The sequence below is a fragment of the Leptinotarsa decemlineata genome, unplaced genomic scaffold (assembly GCF_025532065.1).
Source record: "Leptinotarsa decemlineata unplaced genomic scaffold, Ldec_3_MD MMD2_tig00004307_RagTag_RagTag, whole genome shotgun sequence".
NCBI lineage: Eukaryota > Metazoa > Arthropoda > Insecta > Coleoptera > Chrysomelidae > Leptinotarsa > Leptinotarsa decemlineata.
The window spans coordinates 5,970,167-5,992,275 of record NW_027412606.1 but is presented as its reverse complement, the minus strand read 5'-3'; the positions used below and the strand labels follow the sequence as shown (position 1 = coordinate 5,992,275).

The 22,109-nt window shown below is 35.3% G+C and overlaps 2 protein-coding genes across 18 annotated transcripts in view; both read left to right on the top strand.

Annotated features, from left to right (window-relative positions):
- The window catches only part of LOC141483957 (uncharacterized), a 51,427-nt gene extending 39,942 nt beyond the window's left edge, over positions 1-11,485 (top strand). The window contains exons 9-10 of the mRNA XM_074179097.1: positions 11-3,613; positions 3,674-11,485. Of these exons, the coding sequence (XP_074035198.1) occupies positions 11-3,613; positions 3,674-11,485 (11,415 nt within the window). The remainder of the gene's footprint in view (positions 1-10; positions 3,614-3,673) is intronic.
- The window catches only part of LOC111504733 (uncharacterized), a 398,322-nt gene that overhangs the window by 332,596 nt on the left and 43,617 nt on the right, over positions 1-22,109 (top strand). For all 17 annotated transcript variants that reach the window (XM_074178849.1, XM_074178864.1, XM_074178862.1 and 14 more), the window contains one exon: positions 21,304-21,378. In XM_074178849.1, the coding sequence (XP_074034950.1) occupies positions 21,304-21,378 (75 nt within the window). The remainder of the gene's footprint in view (positions 1-21,303; positions 21,379-22,109) is intronic.

Sequence of the window (22,109 nt, the reverse complement as noted above, 5' to 3'; positions counted from 1 at the left end):
TATTGAAAAGAAAGATGAAATAAAACCTAAATCACCTGGGGTTGTAGAAAAACATATCGTTCTGGAAAAAACTAAGTCTCCTGTAGTCTCACCTGAAAAAGCTGACAAAGAGGAACCTTCTGACACGCTTGTTCCAGATTTGGAGAAAAAGCCCTCGGAAAAGGTTGAGGAAGACATATCAACTGTTACAAAAGAAGTCAAAACTCCTGAAGTCGTTGAAAAGAAAGATGAAATAAAACCTAAATCACCTGAGTTTGTAGAAGAACGTGTTGTTCCGGGAAAAACTAAGTCTCCTGTAGTCTCACCTGAAAAAGCTGACAAAGAGGAACCCTCTGAAAAGTTCGTTTCAAGTTTGGAGAAACAGCCCTCGGAAAAGGTTATGGAAGACATAACAACTATAACAAAAGAAGTCAAAACTCCTGAAGGTATCGAAAAGAAAGATGAAATGAAACCTAAATCACCTGAGGTTGTAGAAGAACATATCGTTCCGGCAAAAACTAAGTCTCCTGTAGTCTCACCTGAAAAAGCTGACAAAGGGGAACCCTCTGAAAAGCGTGTTTCAGATTTGGAGAAACAGCCCTTGAAAAACGTTGAGGAAGACATAACAACTATAACAGAAGAAGTCAAAACTCCTGAAGTTATTGGAAAGAAAGATGAAATAGAACCTAAATCACCTGAGGTTGTAGAAAAACATATTGTTTCGGAAGAAACTAAGTCTTCTGTAGTCTCACCTGAAAAAGCTGACAAAGAGGAACCCTCTGAAAAGCTTGTTTCAGATTCGGAGAAACAGCCCTCGAAAGAAGTTGGAGAAGATATAACAACTATAACAAGAGAAGTCAAAACTCCTGAAGTTATTGAAAAGAAAGATGAAATAAAACCTAAATCACCTGGGGTTGTAGAAAAACATATCGTTCTGGAAAAAACTAAGTCTCCTGTAGTCTCACCTGATAGAGCTGACAAAGAGGAACCTTCTGACACGCTTGTTCCAGATTTGGAGAAAAAGCCCTCGGAAAAGGTTGAGGAAGACATATCAACTGTTACAAATGAAGTCAAAACTCCTGAAGTCGTTGAAAAGAAAGATGAAATAAAACCTAAATCACCTGAGTTTGTAGAAGAACGTGTTGTTCCGGGAAAAACTGAGTCTCCTGTAGTCTCACCTGAAAAAGCTGACAAAGAGGAACCCTCTGAAAAATTCGTTCCAAGTTTGGAGAAACAGCCCTCGGAAAAGGTTGAGGAAGACATAACAACTATAACAAAAGTAGTCAAAACTCCTGAAGTTATTGAAAAGAAAGATGAAATAAAACCTGAATCACCTGAGGTGGTAGAAACATTTATTGTTTCGGAAGAAATTGAGTCTTCTGTAGTCTCACCTGAAAAAGCTGACAAAGAAGAACCTTCTGAAAAGCTTATTCCAGATTTGGAGAAAAAGCCCTCAGAAAAGGTTGAGGAAGACATAACAACTGTAACAAAAGAAGTCAAAACTCCTGAAGTCATTGAAAAGAAAGATGAAATAAAACCTGAATCGCCTGACCTTGTAGAAAAACGTGTTGTTCCGGGAAAAACTATGTCTCCTGTAGTCTCACCTGAAAAACCTGACAAAGGGGAAACCTCTGAAAAGCTTGTTTCAGGTTTGGAGAAACAGCCCTCGGCAAAGGTTGAGGAAGACATAACAACTATAACAAAAGGAGTCAAAACTCCTGAAGGTATTGAAAAGAAAGATGAAATAAAACCTAAATCACCTGAAAAAGCTGACAAAGAGGAACCCTCTGAAAAGCTTGTTTCATATTTGGAGAAACAGCCTTCGGAAAAAGTTGAGGAAGACATAACAACTATAACAAAAGAAGTCAAAACTCCTGAAGTTATTGAAAAGAAAGATGAAATAAAACCTAAATCACCTGAAAAAGCTGACAAAGAAGAACCCTCGAAAAAGCTTGTTTCAGATTTGGAGAAACTGCCCTCGGCAAAGGTTGAGGAAGACATAGCAACTATAACAAAAGAAGTCAAAACTCCTGAAGTTATTGAAAAGGAAGATGAAATAAAACCTGAATCACCTGAGGTGGTAGAAAAATATATTGTTTCGGAAGAAATTGAGTCTTCTGTAGTCTCACCTGAAAAAGCTGACAAAGAAGAACCTTCTGAAAAGCTTGTTCCAGATTTGGAGAAAAAGCCCTCAGAAAAGGTTGAGGAAGACATAACAACTGTAACAAAAGAAGTCAAAACTCCTGAAGTCATTGAAAAGAAAGATGAAATAAAACCTGAATCGCCTGACCTTGTAGAAAAACGTGTTGTTCCGGGAAAAACTAAGTCTCCTGTAGTCTCACCTGAAAAAGCTTACAAAGAAGAACCCTCAGAAAAGCTTGTTTCAGATTTGGAGAAACAGCCCTCGGAAAAGGTTGAGGAAGACACAACAACTACAACAAAAGAAGACAAAACTCCTGAAGTTATTGAAAAGAAAGATGAAATAAAACCTAAATCACCTGAGGTTGTAGAAGAACATATTGTTCCGGGAAAAACTGAGTCTCCTGTAGTCTCACCTGAGAAAGCTGACAAAGAGAAACCCTCTGAAAAGCTTGTTTCAGATTTGGAGAAACAGCCTTCGGAAAAGTTTGAGGAAGACATAACAACTACAACAAAAGAAGTCAAAACTCCTGAAGTTATTGAAAAGAAAGATGAAATAAAACCTAAATCACCTGAGGTTGTAGAAGAACATATTGTTCCGGGAAAAACTGAGTCTCCTGTAGTCTCACCTGAGAAAGCTGACAAAGAGAAACCCTCTGAAAAGCTCGTTTCAGATTTGGAGAAACAGCCTTCGGAAAAGTTTGAGGACGACATAACAACTACAACAAAAGAAGTCAAAACTCCTGAAGTTATTGAAAAGAAAGATGAAATAAAACCTAAATCACCTGAGGTTGTAGAAGAACATATTGTTCCGGGAAAAACTGAGTCTCCTGTAGTCTCACCTGGAAAAGCTTACAAAGAAGAACCCTCAGAAAAGCTTGTTTCAGATTTGGAGAAACAGCCCTCGGTAAAGGTTGAGGAAGACACAACAACTACAACAAAAGAAGTCAAAACTCCTGAAGTTATTGAAAAGAAAGATGAAATAAAACCTAAATCACCTGAGGTTGTAGAAGAACATATTGTTCCGGGAAAAACTGAGTCTCCTGTAGTCTCACCTGAGAAAGCTGACAAAGGGGAAACCTCTGAAAAGCTTGTTTCAGGTTTGGAGAAACAGCCCTCGGCAAAGGTTGAGGAAGACATAACAACTATAACAAAAGAAGTCAAAACTCCTGAAGGTATTGAAAAGAAAGATGAAATAAAACCTAAATCACCTGAAAAAGCTGACAAAGAGGAACCCTCTGAAAAGCTTGTTTCATATTTGGAGAAACAGCCTTCGGAAAAGGTTGAGGAAGACATAACAACTATAACAAAAGAAGTCAAAACTCCTGAAGTTATTGAAAAGAAAGATGAAATAAAACCTAAATCACCTGAGGAGGTAGAAAAATATATTGTTTCGGACGAAATTGAGTCTTCTGTAGTCTCACCTGAAAAAGCTGACAAAGAAGAACCTTCTGAAAAGCTTATTCCAGATTTGGAGAAACAGCCCTCGGAAAAGGTTGAGGAAGACACAACAACTATAACAAAAAAAGTCAAAACTCCTGAAGTTATTGAAAAGAAAGATGAAATAAAACCTGAATCACCTGAGGTGGTAGAAAAATATATTGTTTCGGAAGAAATTGAGTCTTCTGTAGTCTCACCAGAAAAAGCTGACAAAGAAGAACCTTCTGAAAAGCTTGTTCCAGATTTGGAGAAAAAGCCCTCAGAAAAGGTTGAGGAAGACATAACAACTGTAACAAAAGAAGTCAAAACTCCTGAAGTCATTGAGAAGAAAGATGAAATAAAACCTGAATCGCCTGACCTTGTAGAAAAACGTGTTGTTCCGGGAAAAACTAAGTCTCCTGTAGTCTCACCTGAAAAAGCTGACAAAGGGGAAACCTCTGAAAAGCTTGTTTCAGGTTTGGAGAAACAGCCCTCGGCAAAGGTTGAGGAAGACATAACAACTATAACAAAAGAAGTCAAAACTCCTGAAGTTATTGCAAAGAAAGATGAAATGAAACCTGAATCACCTGAGGTGGTAGAAAAATATATTGTTTCGGAAGAACTTGAGTCTTCTGTAGTCTCACCTGAAAAAGCTGACAAAGAAGAACCTTCTGAAAAGCTTGTTCCAGATTTGGAGAAAAAGCCCTCAGAAAAGGTTGAGGAAGACATAACAACTGTAACAAAAGAAGTCAAAACTCCTGAAGTCATTGAAAAGAAAGATGAAATAAAACCTGAATCGCCTGACCTTGTAGAAAAACGTGTTGTTCCGGGAAAAACTAAGTCTCCTGTAGCCTCACCTGAAAAAGCTGACAAAGGGGAAACCTCTGAAAAGCTTGTTTTAGGTTTAGAGAAACAGCCCTCGGCAAAGGTTGAGGAAGACATAACAACTATAACAAAAGAAGTCAAAACTCCTGAAGTTATTGCAAAGAAAGATGAAATAAAACCTAAATCACCTGAAAAAGCTTACAAAGAAGAACCCTCAGAAAAGCTTGTTTCAGATTTGGAGAAACAGCCCTCGGTAAAGGTTGAGGAAGACACAACAACTACAACAAAAGAAGTCAAAACTCCTGAAGTTATTGAAAAGAAAGATGAAATAAAACCTAAATCACCTGAGGTTGTAGAAGAACATATTGTTCCGGGAAAAACTGAGTCTCCTGTAGTCTCACCTGAGAAAGCTGACAAAGAGAAACCCTCTGAAAAGCTTGTTTCAGATTTGGAGAAACAGCCTTCGGAAAAGTTTGAGGAAGACATAACAACTATAACAAAAGAAGTCAAAACTCCTGAAGTTATTGAAAAGGAAGATGAAATAAAACCTGAATCACCTGAGGTTGTAGAAGAACATATTGTTCCGGAAGAAACTAAGTCCTCTGTAGTCTCACCTGATATAGCTGACAAAGAAGAACCATGTGAAAAACTGGTTCCAGATTTGAAGAAACAGATCACGAAAAAGGTTGAGGAAGACATAACAACTATAACAAAAGAAGTCAAATCTCTTGAAGTTATTGAAAAGAAAGATGAAATGGAACCTGAATCACTTGAGTTTGTTAAAAAACATATTGTTCCGGATGAAACTAAGTCTTCTGTAGTCTCACCTGAAAAAGCTGACAAAGAAGAACCCTCTGAAAATCTTGTTTCAGATCTGGAGAAACAGCCCTCGGAAAAGGTTGAGGAAGACACAACAACTACAACAAAAGAAGTCAAAACTCCTGAAGTTATTGAAAAGAAAGATGAAATAAAACCTAAATCACCTGAGGTTGTAGAAGAACATATCGTTCCGAGAAAAACTAAGTCTCCTGTAGTCTCACCTGAAAAAGCTGACAAAGGGGAAACCTCTGAAAAGCTTGTTTCAGGTTTGGAGAAACAGCCCTCGGCAAAGGTTGAGGAAGACATAACAACTATAACAAAAGTAGTCAAAACTCCCGACGTTATTGAAAAGAAAGATGAAATAAAACCTAAATCACCTGAGGTTGTAGAAGAACATATTGTTCCAGGAAAAACTAAGTTTCCTGTAGTCTCACCTGAAAAAGCTGACAAAGAGGAACCTTCTGAAAAGCTTGTTCCAGATTTGGAGAAAAAGCCCTCAGAAAAGGTTGAGGAAGACATAACAACTATAACAAAAGAAGTCAAAACTCCTGAAGTTATTGAAAAGGAAGATGAAATAAAACCTGAATCACCTGAGGTTGTAGAAGAACATATTGTTCCGGAAGAAACTAAGTCCTCTGTAGTCTCTCCTGATATAGCTGACAAAGAAGAACCATGTGAAAAACTGGTTCCAGATTTGAAGAAACAGCCCACGAAAAAGGTTGAGGAAGACATAACAACTATAACAAAAGAAGTCAAATCTCTTGAAGTTATTGAAAAGAAAGATGAAATGGAACCTGAATCACTTGAGTTTGTTGAAAAACATATTGTTCCGGAAGAAACTAAGTCGTCTGTAGTCTCACCTGAAAAAGCTGACAAAGAAGAACCCTCTGAAAATCTTGTTCCAGATTTGGAGAAACAGCCCTCGGCAAAGGTTGAGGAAGACATAACAACTATAATAAAAGAAGTCAAAACTCCTGAAGTCATTGAAAAGAAAGATGAAATAAAACCTAAATCACCTGAGGTTGTAGAAGATCATATTGTTCCGGGAAAAACTGAGTCTCCTGTAGTCTCACCTAAGAAAGCTGACAAAGAGAAACCCTCTGAAAAGCTTGTTTCAGATTTGGAGAAACAGCCCTCGGAAAAGGTTGAGGAAGACATAACAACTATAACAAAAGAAGTCGACACTCCTGAAGTTATTGAAAAGAAAGATGAAATGAAACCTGAATCACCTGAGGTTGTAGATAAACATATTGTTCCGGAAGAAACTGAGTCTTCTGTAGTCTCACCTGAGAAAGCTGACAAAGAGGAACTCTCTGAAAAGCTTGTTACAGATTTGAAGAAAAAGCCAACGGAAAAGGTTGGGGAAGTCATTACCACGATAACAAAAGAAGTCAAAACTCTTGAAGTTTTGGAAAAGGAAGATGAGATAAAACCTGAATCACTTGAGGTTGTGGAAAAACGTATTTTTGCGGAAGAATCTAAACCTAATGTACTCTCACCTGTAAAAGCTGACAAAGAAGAACCATGTGAAAAACTGGTTCCAGATTTGAAGAAACAGCCCACGGAAAAGGTTGAGGGTGTCATTACAATAATAACAGAAGGAGTCAAAACTCCTGAAATTATTGAAAAGAAAGATGAAATGAAACCTGAATCACCTGAGGATGTAGAAAAACATATTGTTCCGGAAGAAACTAAGTCTTCTGTAGTCTCACCTGAAGAAGCTGACAGAGAAGAACCCTCTGAAAATCTTGTTCCAGATTTGGAGGAACAGATCACGGAAAAGGTTGAGAAAGTCATACCTACAATAACAAAAGAAGTGAAAACTCCTGAAGGTATTGAAAAGAAAGATGAAATAAAACCTGAATCACCCGAGGTTGTAGAAAAACAAATAATTCTGGAAGAATCTAAACCTACTGTAGTCTCACCTGAAAAAGCTGACAAAGAAAAACCTTCTGAAAAGCTTGTTCCAGATTTGGAGAAACGGCCCTCGGCAAAGGTTGAGGAAGACATAACAACTATAACAAAAGAAGTCAAAACTCCTGAAGTTATTGAAAAGAAAGATGAAATGAAACCTGTTTCACCTGAAGTCGTAGAAAAACATTTTGTTCCGGAAGAAACTAAATCTGCCGTAGTCTCCCCTAAAAGAGCTGACATAGAAGAACCATCTGAAAAACTGTATCCAAATGTGGAAAAACAGCTCACGGAACAGGTTGAGGAAGTTATTGTAAAAGGAGATGAAATAAAACCTGAATCACCTGAGTTTTTGTCAAAATATATTTTTCCGAAAGGAACTAAATCTGCTGTAGCCTCACCCGAAAAAGGAGATAAGAAAGAAACTTTCGAAAAAATAATACTAGATTCGGAGAAACAGCCCATGGGGAAGGTTGAAGTCATAACAACAATAAATGAAGAAGTCAAAACTTTTGAATTCATCGAGAAAAAAGATGAAAAAGAACCTGAATCACCTGGAGTCTTCGAAAAACATATTGTTTCGAAGGAAACTGAATATGCTCTAGTTTCACCTGAAAAAGCTGACAAAGAAGAACAATCTGAAAAACTGGTTCCAGATTTGGAAAAACAGCCCACGAAAATGGTTGAAGAAGTCATAGCAACAATAACGAAAGATGTCAGAAATTCTGAAATAATCGAAGAGAAATATGAAAAGGTACCTGAATCACCAGGAGACTTCAAAAAAGTCATTATCCCGAAAGGAACTGAATCTGCTGTATTCTCGTCTGAAAAAGCTGACAAAGAAGAACCATCTGGAAAAATGGTTCCGGATTGGGAAAAACAGACCACAGAAAATGTCGAGAAAGAATTAACAACAATAACAGATGAAGTCGATACCAATGAAATTCTCGAGATGAAATATGAACAAGCACCTAACTCACCTGAAGTTCTAGAACAAGATATTGTTCTGAAAGAATTTGAATCCTCTGAAGCCTCACCCGAGAAAGTCGACAAAGGAAAACCATCTGAAAAAATGGTTCTTGATTTGGATGAGCAGCCTACGGAAAAAGTTGAGGGAGGCATAACAACATCAAGGAAAGATGTGAAAAGTCATGAAGTTATTGAAAAGGAATATGAGAGGGAAAATGAATCGCATGAAGTCCAAATTGAAGGTGTTGTACCGAAAGAAACGAGATCCAGTGTAGCGTCATCCGAATCACAAGAACCGTCTGACAGAATTGTTCCCATTCTGAAGATGCAGCTTTCGGACAAAGTTGAGAAAGATATAATAACAATGACAGATGAAGTTGATACTCATGAAATTTTCGAGAAGAAATTAGAAGAAAAACCTAAATCACCTGAAGTACTTTCAAAAAAATCTAAGAAATTGACAACAGTAACAGGAACGGCTGAAACAATCGTAATCTTCGGAGAGAGAGATAGTGAGAAATATCACATACCAAAAGCCGCACCCAAAAATAAGAAACAAACAAAATTTTCTAGAGAATCGGAAAAAGGGAAAAAGATCATTGAAAGAAAAGGAAGTGATATGCCTTTGGAAACTCTGGCAATTCAAAGGGAAATTCCCAAGGAACAGGCGCGTTCTAATATCTCGGAAAGAGCGGTGAAATCACTTAAAAGCCAAAAAGATATCAAATCAAAACCGAAAACACATTTAGAAAAGTTTTCCAATGTTCCAAGAGGAGATCTGAAGTTATATACACAAACAAGAGATAAAACTTCGATGGAAAGCACAACAGGAGAAAGCTCTAAATCAACGTCTATGGTTGGTGTAAAACCTATATCATCCAAAATCAAGACAATGAGTGAACAAAGGGTACCAAAAGGGCGAAAATCAATTATCGAAGAACATGACATAAAAAAAAGTTCAACTATATCAGTGACAAAAATCAAAGAAATATCGTATCCACCCTTGAAGCAATTTCAAAGAATTGAGTCTCCTAAGAAATCGGTTGAGATAGTACGAAAGAAACAAACCTCAGATCGTCAATTAGCGAATGGAGTAAATGGAATAATATCACATTCATCTGGTTCCTCAACTGAAAAACAGTCTGCAGACAGAAAATCCTTGCCTAAAAAAGGTATTACTCATAAAGAGAAATCTTCGAACTTCACATCCCATAAGGATTTGATATTCAAATCAACCAGTATCAAGTCTGACTCATCATCAGTGAGCAGAACAAAATCCGTTGGAGTACGTGATGATGTAGATGGGAGTAGAATGAAAGGTATTGACATTTCCACACGTAAATTTGTAGCTAAACCGCTTGAGGCACCTTTAAAAGTAGTAGTAGATTCTACAAGCGATTCTTATAAACATCAATCTGAAAAACTGGTAGAAACGACTGATGAAATCAGTAAAAAACCTCGAAGTTCTCGCAGCCATTGCGAATCACCGAAACTGTCAGAAACTGACGCAGAACCTTTATCTTCCGAGAGTGATTCATCTAGGAAGCTGGATCACATATTATCAGATAATGACTCACACTTATCAATCGTTGAAAAATCGCAACAGAATAAAACTGGTGATAAGAAAGATATTGGACGTCGTTATAATATTCCTATTCCTGAAATAACTATGAAAGACGATGTTCTAGAGGTAACTCTGCATGATCTACAACCACCGGAAACTCCGAAAAGAATAAACAAGGATTTGTTAACCAGAAAATATTCAAGGCAAGTTCGAAAAGTCAGTCAAGAGGAAACAGAGAAAAAAAGGATACTGAGCAGACAGCTTCAACGACCGAAGCATTACGATGATGCTGATATTAGTTCTGATGATGAAAAACTTTCAACTCATGTAGTTGTCAAAAAAGTAATGAAAGGAACATTCACTGACCGAAATGTACGTAGTAGGGTTGACTCTGGACGAAAAATACCGTCAAATATACCAAAACTTGCCAGAAAAGGTAATGTTAATATATCGAGAGTTGATATTATCCCAGAAAAATTATCTGAAACTGAAACCAATAAAAAATACGAAAAGATGAAGATGAAATGTTTCACCGAAGAAAGTCTTTCACAATCAAAGGAAAGTCATAAAAATGATCATCGCTTTCATCGCTATATGATGTCTACTGTGTCGAGAAATATGAAAGTCGATAGTAAAGCAAAGGATACTAAACTGAGCATTACTAAGGACAAGCGCGAAATAGATAACTATAATGAGAAAATTAGAAGTAAAAAGAAGTTAGAAGACAAACCTGATCGCACACCCCAGAAAAAAGTTGAATCACAACATCGAATCCAAAGCAAAACAACTGTCATGCACAAGTCTCCGATAAAATCTACTCACACTAAACCCAAACTAGAAGAGATCAAGAAACAGCACCATTTTTTGAGTTCACCCGAGAAAGAAAGAAAAAATTTGAAGACTATAGATTCAAATAAGCTCATTAAAATTGAGAAAGTTCACAAGTCTGGAGAAATATTGGAGGCAGATAATAAATTCCACAAGGGGGATATCTATCCCAGAATCGGAAGTCCCAAACCGAGTCCATCCCCAACAAAGCTACGTCGTACTGTTGTTACTGAACATATCAAGAAATATTCTCATGACAAACCGTCCTTTGATAAAACCGTCCAATTTGCTGATAGAGTTCGAAGTCAGAGTGTTACCCCTTCCACATATCACGAACTCAGTGAAGGAGGTCGCGAAAGCACTAGCCCAACCTCTCTCCCAGGAAGTCCAATCAGAATCAGATCTGCCAATGGTGCGAATAAATTGGTAACATCTGAGGTGTTTACTAGAACCCAGAATCATACAGGTTCCATAGAAGTAATTTATAGGCAACCATATGAAAATATACGGAGAGTAGCGTCGGCTTTAAGAAATGAAACAGAGATATCACTCATAGACACAACTGATTCCAGTCTCTCGGAATCAATTGCTCTTCCCAGTTCTCCTTCAGATCACGATGTAAGCTCAGACGCAAATGGTCGATTCAAGTCCTTGTCACCCACATCACCCAAACAAAGGCGATCTCTTGAGTCAATTCACGAGAGAAGCCATCGGGTATCGGATCTTGTAACAACTTGCTCTGACATACCTGAATTACTGTCTATCGAAGAAGAGATGTCGCTGCCAAGGAAGTTGGTTTTATCTCAATACGAGGGAATGAAACCTGGAGAATTATCTTCCAGTATCAAGTTAGAAGAAAAACTTTCACCGATAACAGATTTAGAAGTTGTATCTCTCCCTAGAAGAACGTACCAATTTGGTCAAATAGAAGAGAGTAGAGCACAAGGTAACACTTCATCCGTGTTGACCGAACCTATTGCGATGTCATCCCACAGCATGGCTTCTCGAATAGACACACGTAAAGAGGTATAACTCCTATGTCGTGTAGGTAACGCTTATAGTGAATCGCGTATAAATATGCCCAAACTAGATAGTATGCATGTTAGAATTAGAATTGCTTTTTCAGAATCTCCAGAAACCAGTGTACAAAGGTGAGTAGTTGACTGACTGAGTGTACAAGGTACCGTTTAAGCAAATTTATTCAGGACCTCCAATCAGTCCTGAATATTCTCTTCCATGGGGAAATTCGAATGAGTTACCAATGGGATTAAATTGCGTGCAAACGGTCATTCAATTTTGTTTTCATTGGTATAGTTCAAGTAAGCGATATAGTGAAACCTACCTAATTCACTATCACTGTCTTCATTTAAATCAATAATGAATTTATTTTCACCATTAATATGAAAGTGTCCAATCTCCATTCACTCTTTTTCAACTAAAATTACTTTTTTAATTTTTTTCTGCCAGTCTTCTTCGGTAATATTAGATACTTCTTTAATTAGCTTTATCACCTTCTTATCAAATTTTGAAAAATCATTTTCACGCCTGAAGCTTTCTTTAAATTTTTCCCAAATCAACTAGATGGGATTGATAACACAAAAATAGGGGGGGATGTCTCAGTATGGTGTGTCTGTACTCTTCAGCATTATTCTGGAAGTCATACACTTTTCCGAATGTTTTTTTCTGCGAAACTTCCAGTAGTTGGTTTTTGGTATAGTAATCTTCAAAATACAAATTGTTATCCATTGAAATACTTTGTATTTCATCTTTTCTCGAATTTTTATTCGGTACTTGTCGCGAATGATAGGAAGCGTTGTCAAGAACTATTACACAAACCATTCGTCGAAAATATTAGCCTCCATGTTCTTATGATAGTCAGCATTGCATTCCTCAACCCATCCCTTACTTCTTTCGCAATGCACAATGATAAGTCGCGATCCTTTGTTTGCAGGCATGTTAGGCGTACACTTTTTCGAACAATCAGTCCACCCTTTCGTAAATGTTTCGTGAGTGTCATACCAAGTTTCGTCCAAATAAAAACTTTGCCGTTGTTCTTGATTATAGTTAGTTATTTGTTCCAAGTATTTGTTACGCAATTCCACTCTTCTTCTGCTCTCCATGACTGCTTGACGTTTGTTCATCGTTTCAAATCTAACTTCTAGTTTCTTCATCCAATTCTGAAGAGTTTTCTCACATCAGCACACGTTATGCCCGGAAGTATTCAATTTCTTTCTTATGATTTCAGTTGTAGGAATCTCATTGCTTTTGTAACAGTCGTATATTAATGATTTTATTAGATGAACATCAAAAGGTTTTGGTAATCCTGTATCACATCTCGTCTTTCGTTCATAAGGTTTGTTTTTGACTATTTCACGTACTGTTGAGAAAGGAATTTCGGTCAAATCTGATGTTGCTTGTAATAGTTTGTTTTCTTTGAAACCAAACTTGAGATATAGATTCTCATATACATTGAAACATACTCTTTGTGTTTCAATATTCGAATGCATCCGAATCTCATTTACTGGTATCTCTTTTTTGCATTGTTCACCATCGCCGTTGGAATCACTACACTGGAAAAAGTCTGCGCTGTTTTCAGACTCATTATTACTATTAGTATTTGTCCAAGGACGCCACATTTTAAACAGATAACAAACATTTCAAGTAATTTGAACACGACGGCGATAATCATCACCCCATTTCCCAATGACTATTCGTCACCGTAACATGACTTCAAATTTAATTGAATGACTCTTCAGCCAATCATCAAACTAAAAATTATCTAATACGAACCGCCAAGTCAACAGTCCACGTCGATTAGTTTGCTGCCGGTTCATTTCTATGTATTGCTTTTTTTTTAGCCTTTGAGAATGCCACCAACTTTAAGAGTGCACAATATCGTTCACTTCGACTATACCAGTCTTCTATTAATTACAATTGTATCAGGAAGAAGCCAAACTGTTGAAAAATTACTTCCAGACTATTATCATTTGCATTATTACTGTTATTCATTGGCTCTCATTTAAATTATTAAAGACCCTTCCTCATTACTTGAAAACTAAAAATCAAAAAAAGGCACTGATAAAAACAAATGGTGTAAACACCTTCAGAAAGACAATAAACTACTGAAACCTCACTTCTGTCATTTGAATTCTGGGTAGAGATATAGATATATTGGTTGAATGAGACAAAAATACTGTAGTTGATAGGAAATTGGAAACGGCAATGTGATACAGTCCATCATTTTCTAGCGGATAACAGACATTTCTTTAAAATATGCGGAATAAAAATGTTCTTGGGATAAATTTCATTATGTCACTGTATTCAGGAAAAAAGTGGTTGAGAATGTTCAATAAAATATAAATTCCTGTATTTAGAAAAAGAACTTGATAATAGTATAAAGAATACGAAATATCGAAACATTTTCCAATATTTTTTCAAACAGCATCATAAAACACGAATTTGCTTTCTGCCCCATATTTCCTAACCCGGTCCTGATATCGTGAATTGTTTCCACTTGTTCACAAAGCTTGAAGAACTTTGTCCTCATTCAACTCTCCAATTCTCATATTTTTAAAGTTATCCATACTTTCGTTGAAAAAGAAGACATATGTTATAATTGTGGTTTATTACAGAAAAAAAATCAGTTTTGCCGAAACGTTTTGGTGATGTGGCTTCTCTTTCACTGCTGCTACAAAAATATAGGTCAGATTGTCATCGAGACTTCAGTCTGGTTTTAAATTTCAGGAAATATTTTTGCAATTCCATTTCTTCTAGAAAATTTTAATCCAAAATTAATCTTTCACTCTGAAATTTTTTCTCTTTGAATTATTTCAATGGCTAGTTTTTGCTTCATATATGTTGTTGGCAATTTGTTATATCAGTCATTTTCTGCTTGAAAGTTCTGCACCCCCACGCGAATGATACCACTCAGTGAAAAGATAATTGTGCAAACTAAAAATTAAGGAGATCTTACATTTTAACGTGTGAATCCTGGTATGTAAGAAACGTCACTCAAATATGCAATATTTTCGTCAGTTGTATCTGAGTTATTTCACTGAAATGAGTAACAAAACTGGCTTGAATCTGTGTTCTCTATATATGTATGGTTTCCAATTTTGTCTTCTGTCTTTTCAAAAAAACGCAGTAAGGGATACATGGTACATTATTTGTGTTGTTGAATAAACATATATGATTATTATACAGGGTATTCCAGAATTCAACGAGGAGAATCGACTTGCTGCCGACCACTCAAAATAATATAAACGAAATGTCTTTGAATATGAATATACCGGAAATCGCTATAACCCAGGAAGTTGAAGGAGTAGAAAGTGATATTCACATGAACTTATCGGATGCTCTAACCGACGTTGAAGATTTGTACGATGGGGAGATTAACCCAAGAAACAGCTTACCCAGAATCCAAAATAAACTGAAAATCAAATTGAATCAGAATGAATATCTAACAGATCTTGAAGATTTTGAAGCATCCGAGGATGATGAATTCGACGGAAATATAGTAGAACACGCCAAACCCATATCGATTGAAGACATGGACTTGGAAGGAGGAACCTTTGAAGAGTCATTTAAAACGCAGATGAAAACTTCAAAAGGCAATAAGAAACTAAGGATGCAAATGTCAACCTCCCAAAGAAACGGGAATGATGGAAAGGAATACAAAGTGTTGGATAATTTTACTGATGAAGAATTCTATGACACTGATTCCGAATTGAAATATGAAGAGGTTCAGGAGAATAGTGTAGATTTGAACACCTACAACGTCGAAAATTTGAATATCACAGAAAAAACCAACAAGTCTGCGACGGGACTATTGACACCAATACCCAATGTAAGCCTTTCTGATTCGAATGATTCTGATACAACACAAAATAATAACCAATTTTTGAATACCCTATCTCTGTCTCCGAATTTGTCCGAACTAACCGATGTTGAAGTGTTGCTCTCGGATGATGGAACACAATCTTCAAAGAAGGCTAAACAAAGACGGCGTAGACATAAATCAAGTCGTCATCAGTCGATTACAGACGTGGAAGATTTAGAGATTTCTGAAGACGATGCAAAGTTCAACAATCGAGTTGGTAAACGTAGGATATTGGGAAGACAGCTGAAAACAAAGAGCCAGTCATTGGCATATGATTCAGACAATGAAGAGGAATTTCACCTACGATTTCCGATTTGTAAACAAATTGCTGATAAGAATAAAACTATTCTGAACATTCCTGAATTCGACACCAATTTTCTTACCGATACGGAAGACTTAGATGGTATGTCTGAGGGTGCTACCAATCCAACAAGTGACTTTGAAGATGATTTGGCATTTGAAGCAAAACTTGAGGAAATGGCGGCTGGTTATAGCCAAACAACAGAAGTTCATAGTTCTTCTAAAGATGAAGTGAACTATAAAGTCGAGGTGAATGTATGTGACACTACTGATAATCGTAGCAACACCGATCTGGAGAACTATGAAACGGATGATAGAGGTGTTATGAAAACAGCTAAAACATCACTCTCCAATTACGGTATTAGACTCAACAACGACACAAAAACTACAGCAGCTCTGTTGGTACCTGTAAGCACTGAGGATGTTATAACAGATTGTGAAAATATAGACAGTTCTGACGATGAAGACCACTCAGGAAAAATTCCAGTAGCTTTCTCGAAACAATCAGTATGCTCCACAGATGAGGAAGAACTACAATATCCCAATTCCGTTGTAGATTTACCGGAAGTGGACTTACCACCTCCAGTTCGTAATTTGGTCATTTTAAAGGAAAACGAATCTCTTCCTACCATACAAATTTTTCCGCTTGAAGATGATTCTCCAAGGGATGATGCAAATTATGAAAGCGTATCTCTATCAACAGACGATGAGATTATTTCACAAGAAGAGGAAGATATCGAAAGCCCCAGAACGAACAATGCTCCTGAATTTTCGTTTCAGGACTGTGGTATGGTGAATGAACTAGAAAAAATCCCACGCGAGTCTAATGCCGACGCGAAAAATGAAAGTTATGATGCTTTGACGGATACAGAAGAAATTGTACTGGATAGTCACAAACGTCGAAGAGCACCAAAGTTGAAGTATATGCATGAAAAATTCCTTTCTGAAAAAAACAAGCTGGCTGTACAATCAAATGCAAACACAGGAGGATTAACAGATTCAGAAGATATTTTTCTCAGTGATGGAAATGAAGAAAATTTTCGTAGCCTTTCGCCAATGATCAACATGCCACCTCTTGTTGGAACAACTGACATAGAAGACATGGTATCATCTGATGAAGAAACGTTCCATAGCGCCATTAGGCCATTGTCTTGTACCCCACAACATCTGAGAGAAATGGGAGGGGCTACAGTCATGTCCAAAGATGGATCTGGCCCTTTTTCTCCAAAAGAACGATTATTGGTGAACAGTCATATGAAAAAGTTTGACGAAGTTATACCAAGTCCTATATGTACAGATACTGAGGATATGGCAACATCCGCTGAGGAAGATTTCATGAGCTATTCTCGAGCAGAAACTGCCACTCCAAATGAAGTTGATGTAGTTCTCAATCAAATGAGCACCAGCAAAGTGATAACTGAAGAAAAGAGACAATTCGATTCAGAAGGCTGCATGTATTTGAAAGGTGGTGGGTATATAGAACGTTACACAGATGTTGAAGATCTTTCAGATGGAAAAAATTTTACACCGGGAGTAATATCATCGGATCTCAGTTCTTGGAAAGGTTTTTTAAAGGATAAAAAGGTTTTCCTAAATTTGCAGACAGGGTCGGCGATGTTTGGATTTTGCGAAGGTAATTTTATTCATTTAAATAGGTAGAAACATTATAATTAGTAATTTCTATCGAAATAACTTTGTTTGTTTGGTGGTTGACAGGTTTTTGCATTTTTTCAGTTCATATATTCGAAAATCATAAAACGGTAACAATTTTTACATGCTTTATATTAGCTTTACCTGTATGTATGTATATATGTTTGTTTGTATGTATATCTGTTTGCTTGTAACTCTCAAGCTCGGGATCTGTATTGGCAGAATTATCGGCATTATTGCTTGATCTATTCGCGGGCAGATAGCGCTGGAGGTAACCTCCTTGATATTTCTTGAACTATTCGCGAGCAGATGGCGTTGTACAAACCTCCTTTATGTTTCTTGAACTACTCGCGGACAGATGGCGCTGTATGTAACCTCCTTGATAGGTTGTTCAAAAGAAAATCAAAATAAAAAACATATTTTAAAAATTATGAGTGAAATTTTGTGCTACAGATGAAATATTCAGATATTTAAATATTTTCAATTACCAGTGATTCAGTACAGAAAAAAGTTTTGAATGAAACGGAAGATACATTTCAAAATCTAATTTGATTATTTGAAAGCAAACCAGAATATGGATTTCAACAATGACGTAAATTGTACACCTAAACAATTCAGTTACCTACTTAAATATTTCAAAAAATGGAAAAATTAGAATTGAGGTTGATATACATATCAAATCAAAAAATTGATTTGAAAAAAAATATTTTTGGTTCATTACTATTTTGAATGAAACTTCAAATTGAAACATCAAATTTTCTCTTTACTCCGAAACAAATTTTACAGCTGTCCGCTTTTTGTTGGATTGCTATAGAATTCAAGACCTCAAACTTTATTATGTTGTTTGAGAATTTCACATTCGTGTGCCGTTTGTTAAAGATTTATAATACTATTGAATAGAACTTGAAAAATTTTGATTTTTGACGATAAATCGGACTAAAAAGGGAAAAATTAATATAGCTTAAAAAAACTAAAAAACACGCTTCTAAAGAACATCGAACTAAAAAGTTGTAAATATTTTTTTTAAATAAGCTTAAAACGATAGTGAACGAAAAATACTATATTATTGTGAAAAAATCATGGGCGCTTTTTGTCATATTTTTTGCATATCAAGCGCCCGTCGCTTGTTTCACAATAAAAATTGTATGTTTCGTTTGTTATCGTTTCAAGCTTATTTAAAAAAAATATTTTCAACTTTTCAGTTCGATGTTCTTTAAAGAAGTGTCTTTTAGTTTTTTCAAACTATATTAATTTTTTACTTTTTAGTTTCATATGCTATAAAAGCGTGTTTTGTAGTTTTTTTGAACTATATTTATTATTGTGGAAATCCCAATCAGGATGTACTTTTTCGAATGGGGATGTCTGTATCAAATTCACATTCATCTCTCAACAATTAAATATTAGAGAGAATCAAGAAATAGGTTGAAATCAATATTTTTTCAATATAATAAATTCGGTGTCAAAAACTGTACTTAATGACAGTCTCACGAACTGAGTACTTATGTTTACAGACCTTCTAAAATAACAAGCCAAAATTTGAAATATTAATGACAAGCTTGGAAAATTGTTTGCTCTTTATGGTAAGTTGAGAACATATAAAATGTATTATTTGACATTGAAATCGTTAAAAAGTAGTGAAAAAATTGCATGGCATAATCAACACTATCTGCATGAATCCTATCCACAGAGGCCTATATACGGTAAGAAATATCCAGCTTGAAAGTTAGCATTGCATGAATTTGAACTATTCACCACACGAAAAATTTCAATGTATTGAAATAATTATTACTTTCAGTTTGGTTATTTACATATGTATGAGATTGCAGATCTTTACATAAATTAAACATTATTCTGGCTTACAGTTCAAGCCCGGGGAAAGTGAAATAATTACAAGGTTTTTTATTGACCTTCTTTGGGTATTTTCACCTTCCAAAATCTGAAAAATATGAAAATTGTATGGAAAGGACAAACTTCTCAGTTGACTCCAATATGTGTCTGCGTGAATTCAAAGTATTGACTATCAACGAAGGAGCTAAGAAATTATACAATACCAATCTCAACGTTTCGTCTTCAGAAATGAACAAAATTCAAGTCTATATTCTAATTAATTTTGATTTCTTGATTTTTTTTCAACACATGTCAATGGAGTGTTGAAAATGAAAATTCAAAATTGTTTTGACATATATATGTAAGCCAGACGCATCAGAGGCAATTCCATCATTGTGTATGCAAAATAACTCCCTGTATGGTATTCAGAAATAGATTTCTCCAAATTATTTCATATCAACCAATCTTGGTTATTTTTATTTTATTTTTTTTAATTGTGGCAAGATACAGTGTCATCCCCAAAGTATGTACCATATGGGAAACTTACTTATGACGGGTTTTTCGACAAAATATTATTCCTGATAAAAGTTTGTGCATTCCCTGAAACTGAACCTACACCAACAAAATACAGTAAAACACACGTAATATACGAGGAGCCTTCAAATATTTGACAGGAGTGAAGTACTCTTATTTTGAAGAATTTCCAGAAATGTTATTCAGAAAAGTTTTTCAACATTAAAAAATACATCTTGATTTGAAGTCATGGCCATCTGAGTAAAGTTTAATTTTTTTCCAATTTTTTTTAAATGGGGACTACAAAAAAATTGCTAATACGATAAATAGACAGCATCCTGTACACGACGGTTTATTTTGCAACTCTGTGATATTACGAATTACACAACTTTGGTGTTAACCACGGTCAAGTTTTTTAAAGAGTAACATAATTTTCAAAGGTTTTGGTGCAAAGTTATTTTTATTTTTTGGTAACACCGAAAATTACTCAAAATTATACAGTATTGTACCAATAACTATAATATCAAATCATAAAACATCAAAATATTTTTCATGTCCAAAATAATTCTCCAAAATAATCTTCAGACAATCAATGAATTTGTTCCGAAATACCCATTTTATTTTGAATTTTTGTGACTTGATACTATTGAATATCAAGTTCTAGTTATAATACTGTAAAATTTGGAGTAATTTTCGGTGTTAACAAAAAATAAAAATGACTTTAAACCTACATTTTTGAAAATTAGTTTACTCTTCAAAAAATGAACCGTGGTCAAAACCATAGTTGTGTATTTTTTAATATTAATGGATTTTGAAATAAACCGTCGTATACAGGATGCTGTCTAATTATCGTTCAAGCAAAATTTTTTTTGTGGTCCCCATTTCAAAAATATGGGTAAAAAAATTAAACTTCACTTAGATGGCCATGACTTCAAATCTAGATGTATTTTTTGATACTGAACAACTTTTCTAAATAACATTTCCCGAGATTTTTCAAAATGAGAGTACTTTACTCTTGTCATAAAATGAAATATTTGAAGGCACCTTGTATATCAGGAGTGTTTTACTGTATTTTGTTGGTGTATGTTCAGTTTTTGGGGATGCACAAACTTTTATCAAGAATAACTTTTTGTCGAAAAACCCTTAGTAAATACGTTTCCCATATGGTACATACTTTGGAGATGACACTGTATATAATATTTTTTCTCTAGAATCAACTCTCAAAACGTCATTTTCCAGAATAATGGTACATCAAAGAAAATTTCACTGGGAATCAAAAAACAAAATTTTTGTTAAAGAAAGTTTTTGGCTTTCTACTACTTCATCTTGATAAAAGAAAACACCTTCCATTCAAAACAAAATTATTTTCATAATTTTTTGAATTGTGGCATAATATGTGTCACGTATTCTTCAGAATCAATTACTTCATCCCTTGTGTGAACAAAAAACTGTCTGTCCGTTATTAAAGAATTGCAGTCGAAAATGACCTTGAACAATACTAGAAATAAATGGAAAAAAATTATTAATATTCCTCCTTTGTTTTACAATATATGGCTGGTAAAATCTGTAATATTTTCTGCTAAAATATAATGTTATGGCTTTTTCTAGCATAGTTTCTATGTGTTTTCATATTATTACAAAATCATTGCCGATTTTAATGAATTTGTTTTTATGTTCACAGAATGGGAAGCCCCAAGACAGCAACTTGACTTGGAGCCCGAAGCTCCACCACTAGAAAAAGACGCAACACAGAAAGGTAAGAAATATGATATGCCACCAAATGAAATGAACGAATTTTGTATTATTAGTGAACGGAGTGTTGATGTATTACATTCCGTTCGTAAGAAATACAAGATTTTGCATTCTGTAAAAGACATTTTATAATATAACAATTCTAACATACCTTATAAAACCTACCATAAAATAAATTTCAGAAAAGAAAGAAAATTTATTTCGTATACTGAATTCGAATTCAGTTACAATGAAGACAGTTTCAATTCAAGAGAGGTGTGATGAAAATCAATGATATTTGGTATTGAATAATATTTAATTATGACACTTTCACTAAACATTCCACAAAACATTCATTTTATTAAACAATAACTTTCTTAAGCAATCCGATCCAAATTCTATCTACTCAGAGCTTCCTTATACAGGGTGTAACACAGGTGCGTTAAAATATTCAAGTATTCCTGAGACAATTGCAAGAAAAAAAATCTATATAAACTTGTGTGCGGAAATGTTTCGTTTCGGAGATGAAGGGTGTTGAAATTGATTTTTTCACGTACGAAATATGTAAATCGGGGTTTTTTGACGTGAGAAATAATAATTTTGTATTAATTTTCATGTAACGTCTGGATAGCGCTGCTTACGCTGTTATTATTTATTTCAAACTGCCCTTACTTTTTTTGGCAGTAGACTTTTAGTACTTTTGATGAAAAAACCAATTCCCACTCATTTTCCAAGTAAAAAAATAATACTTTCTCA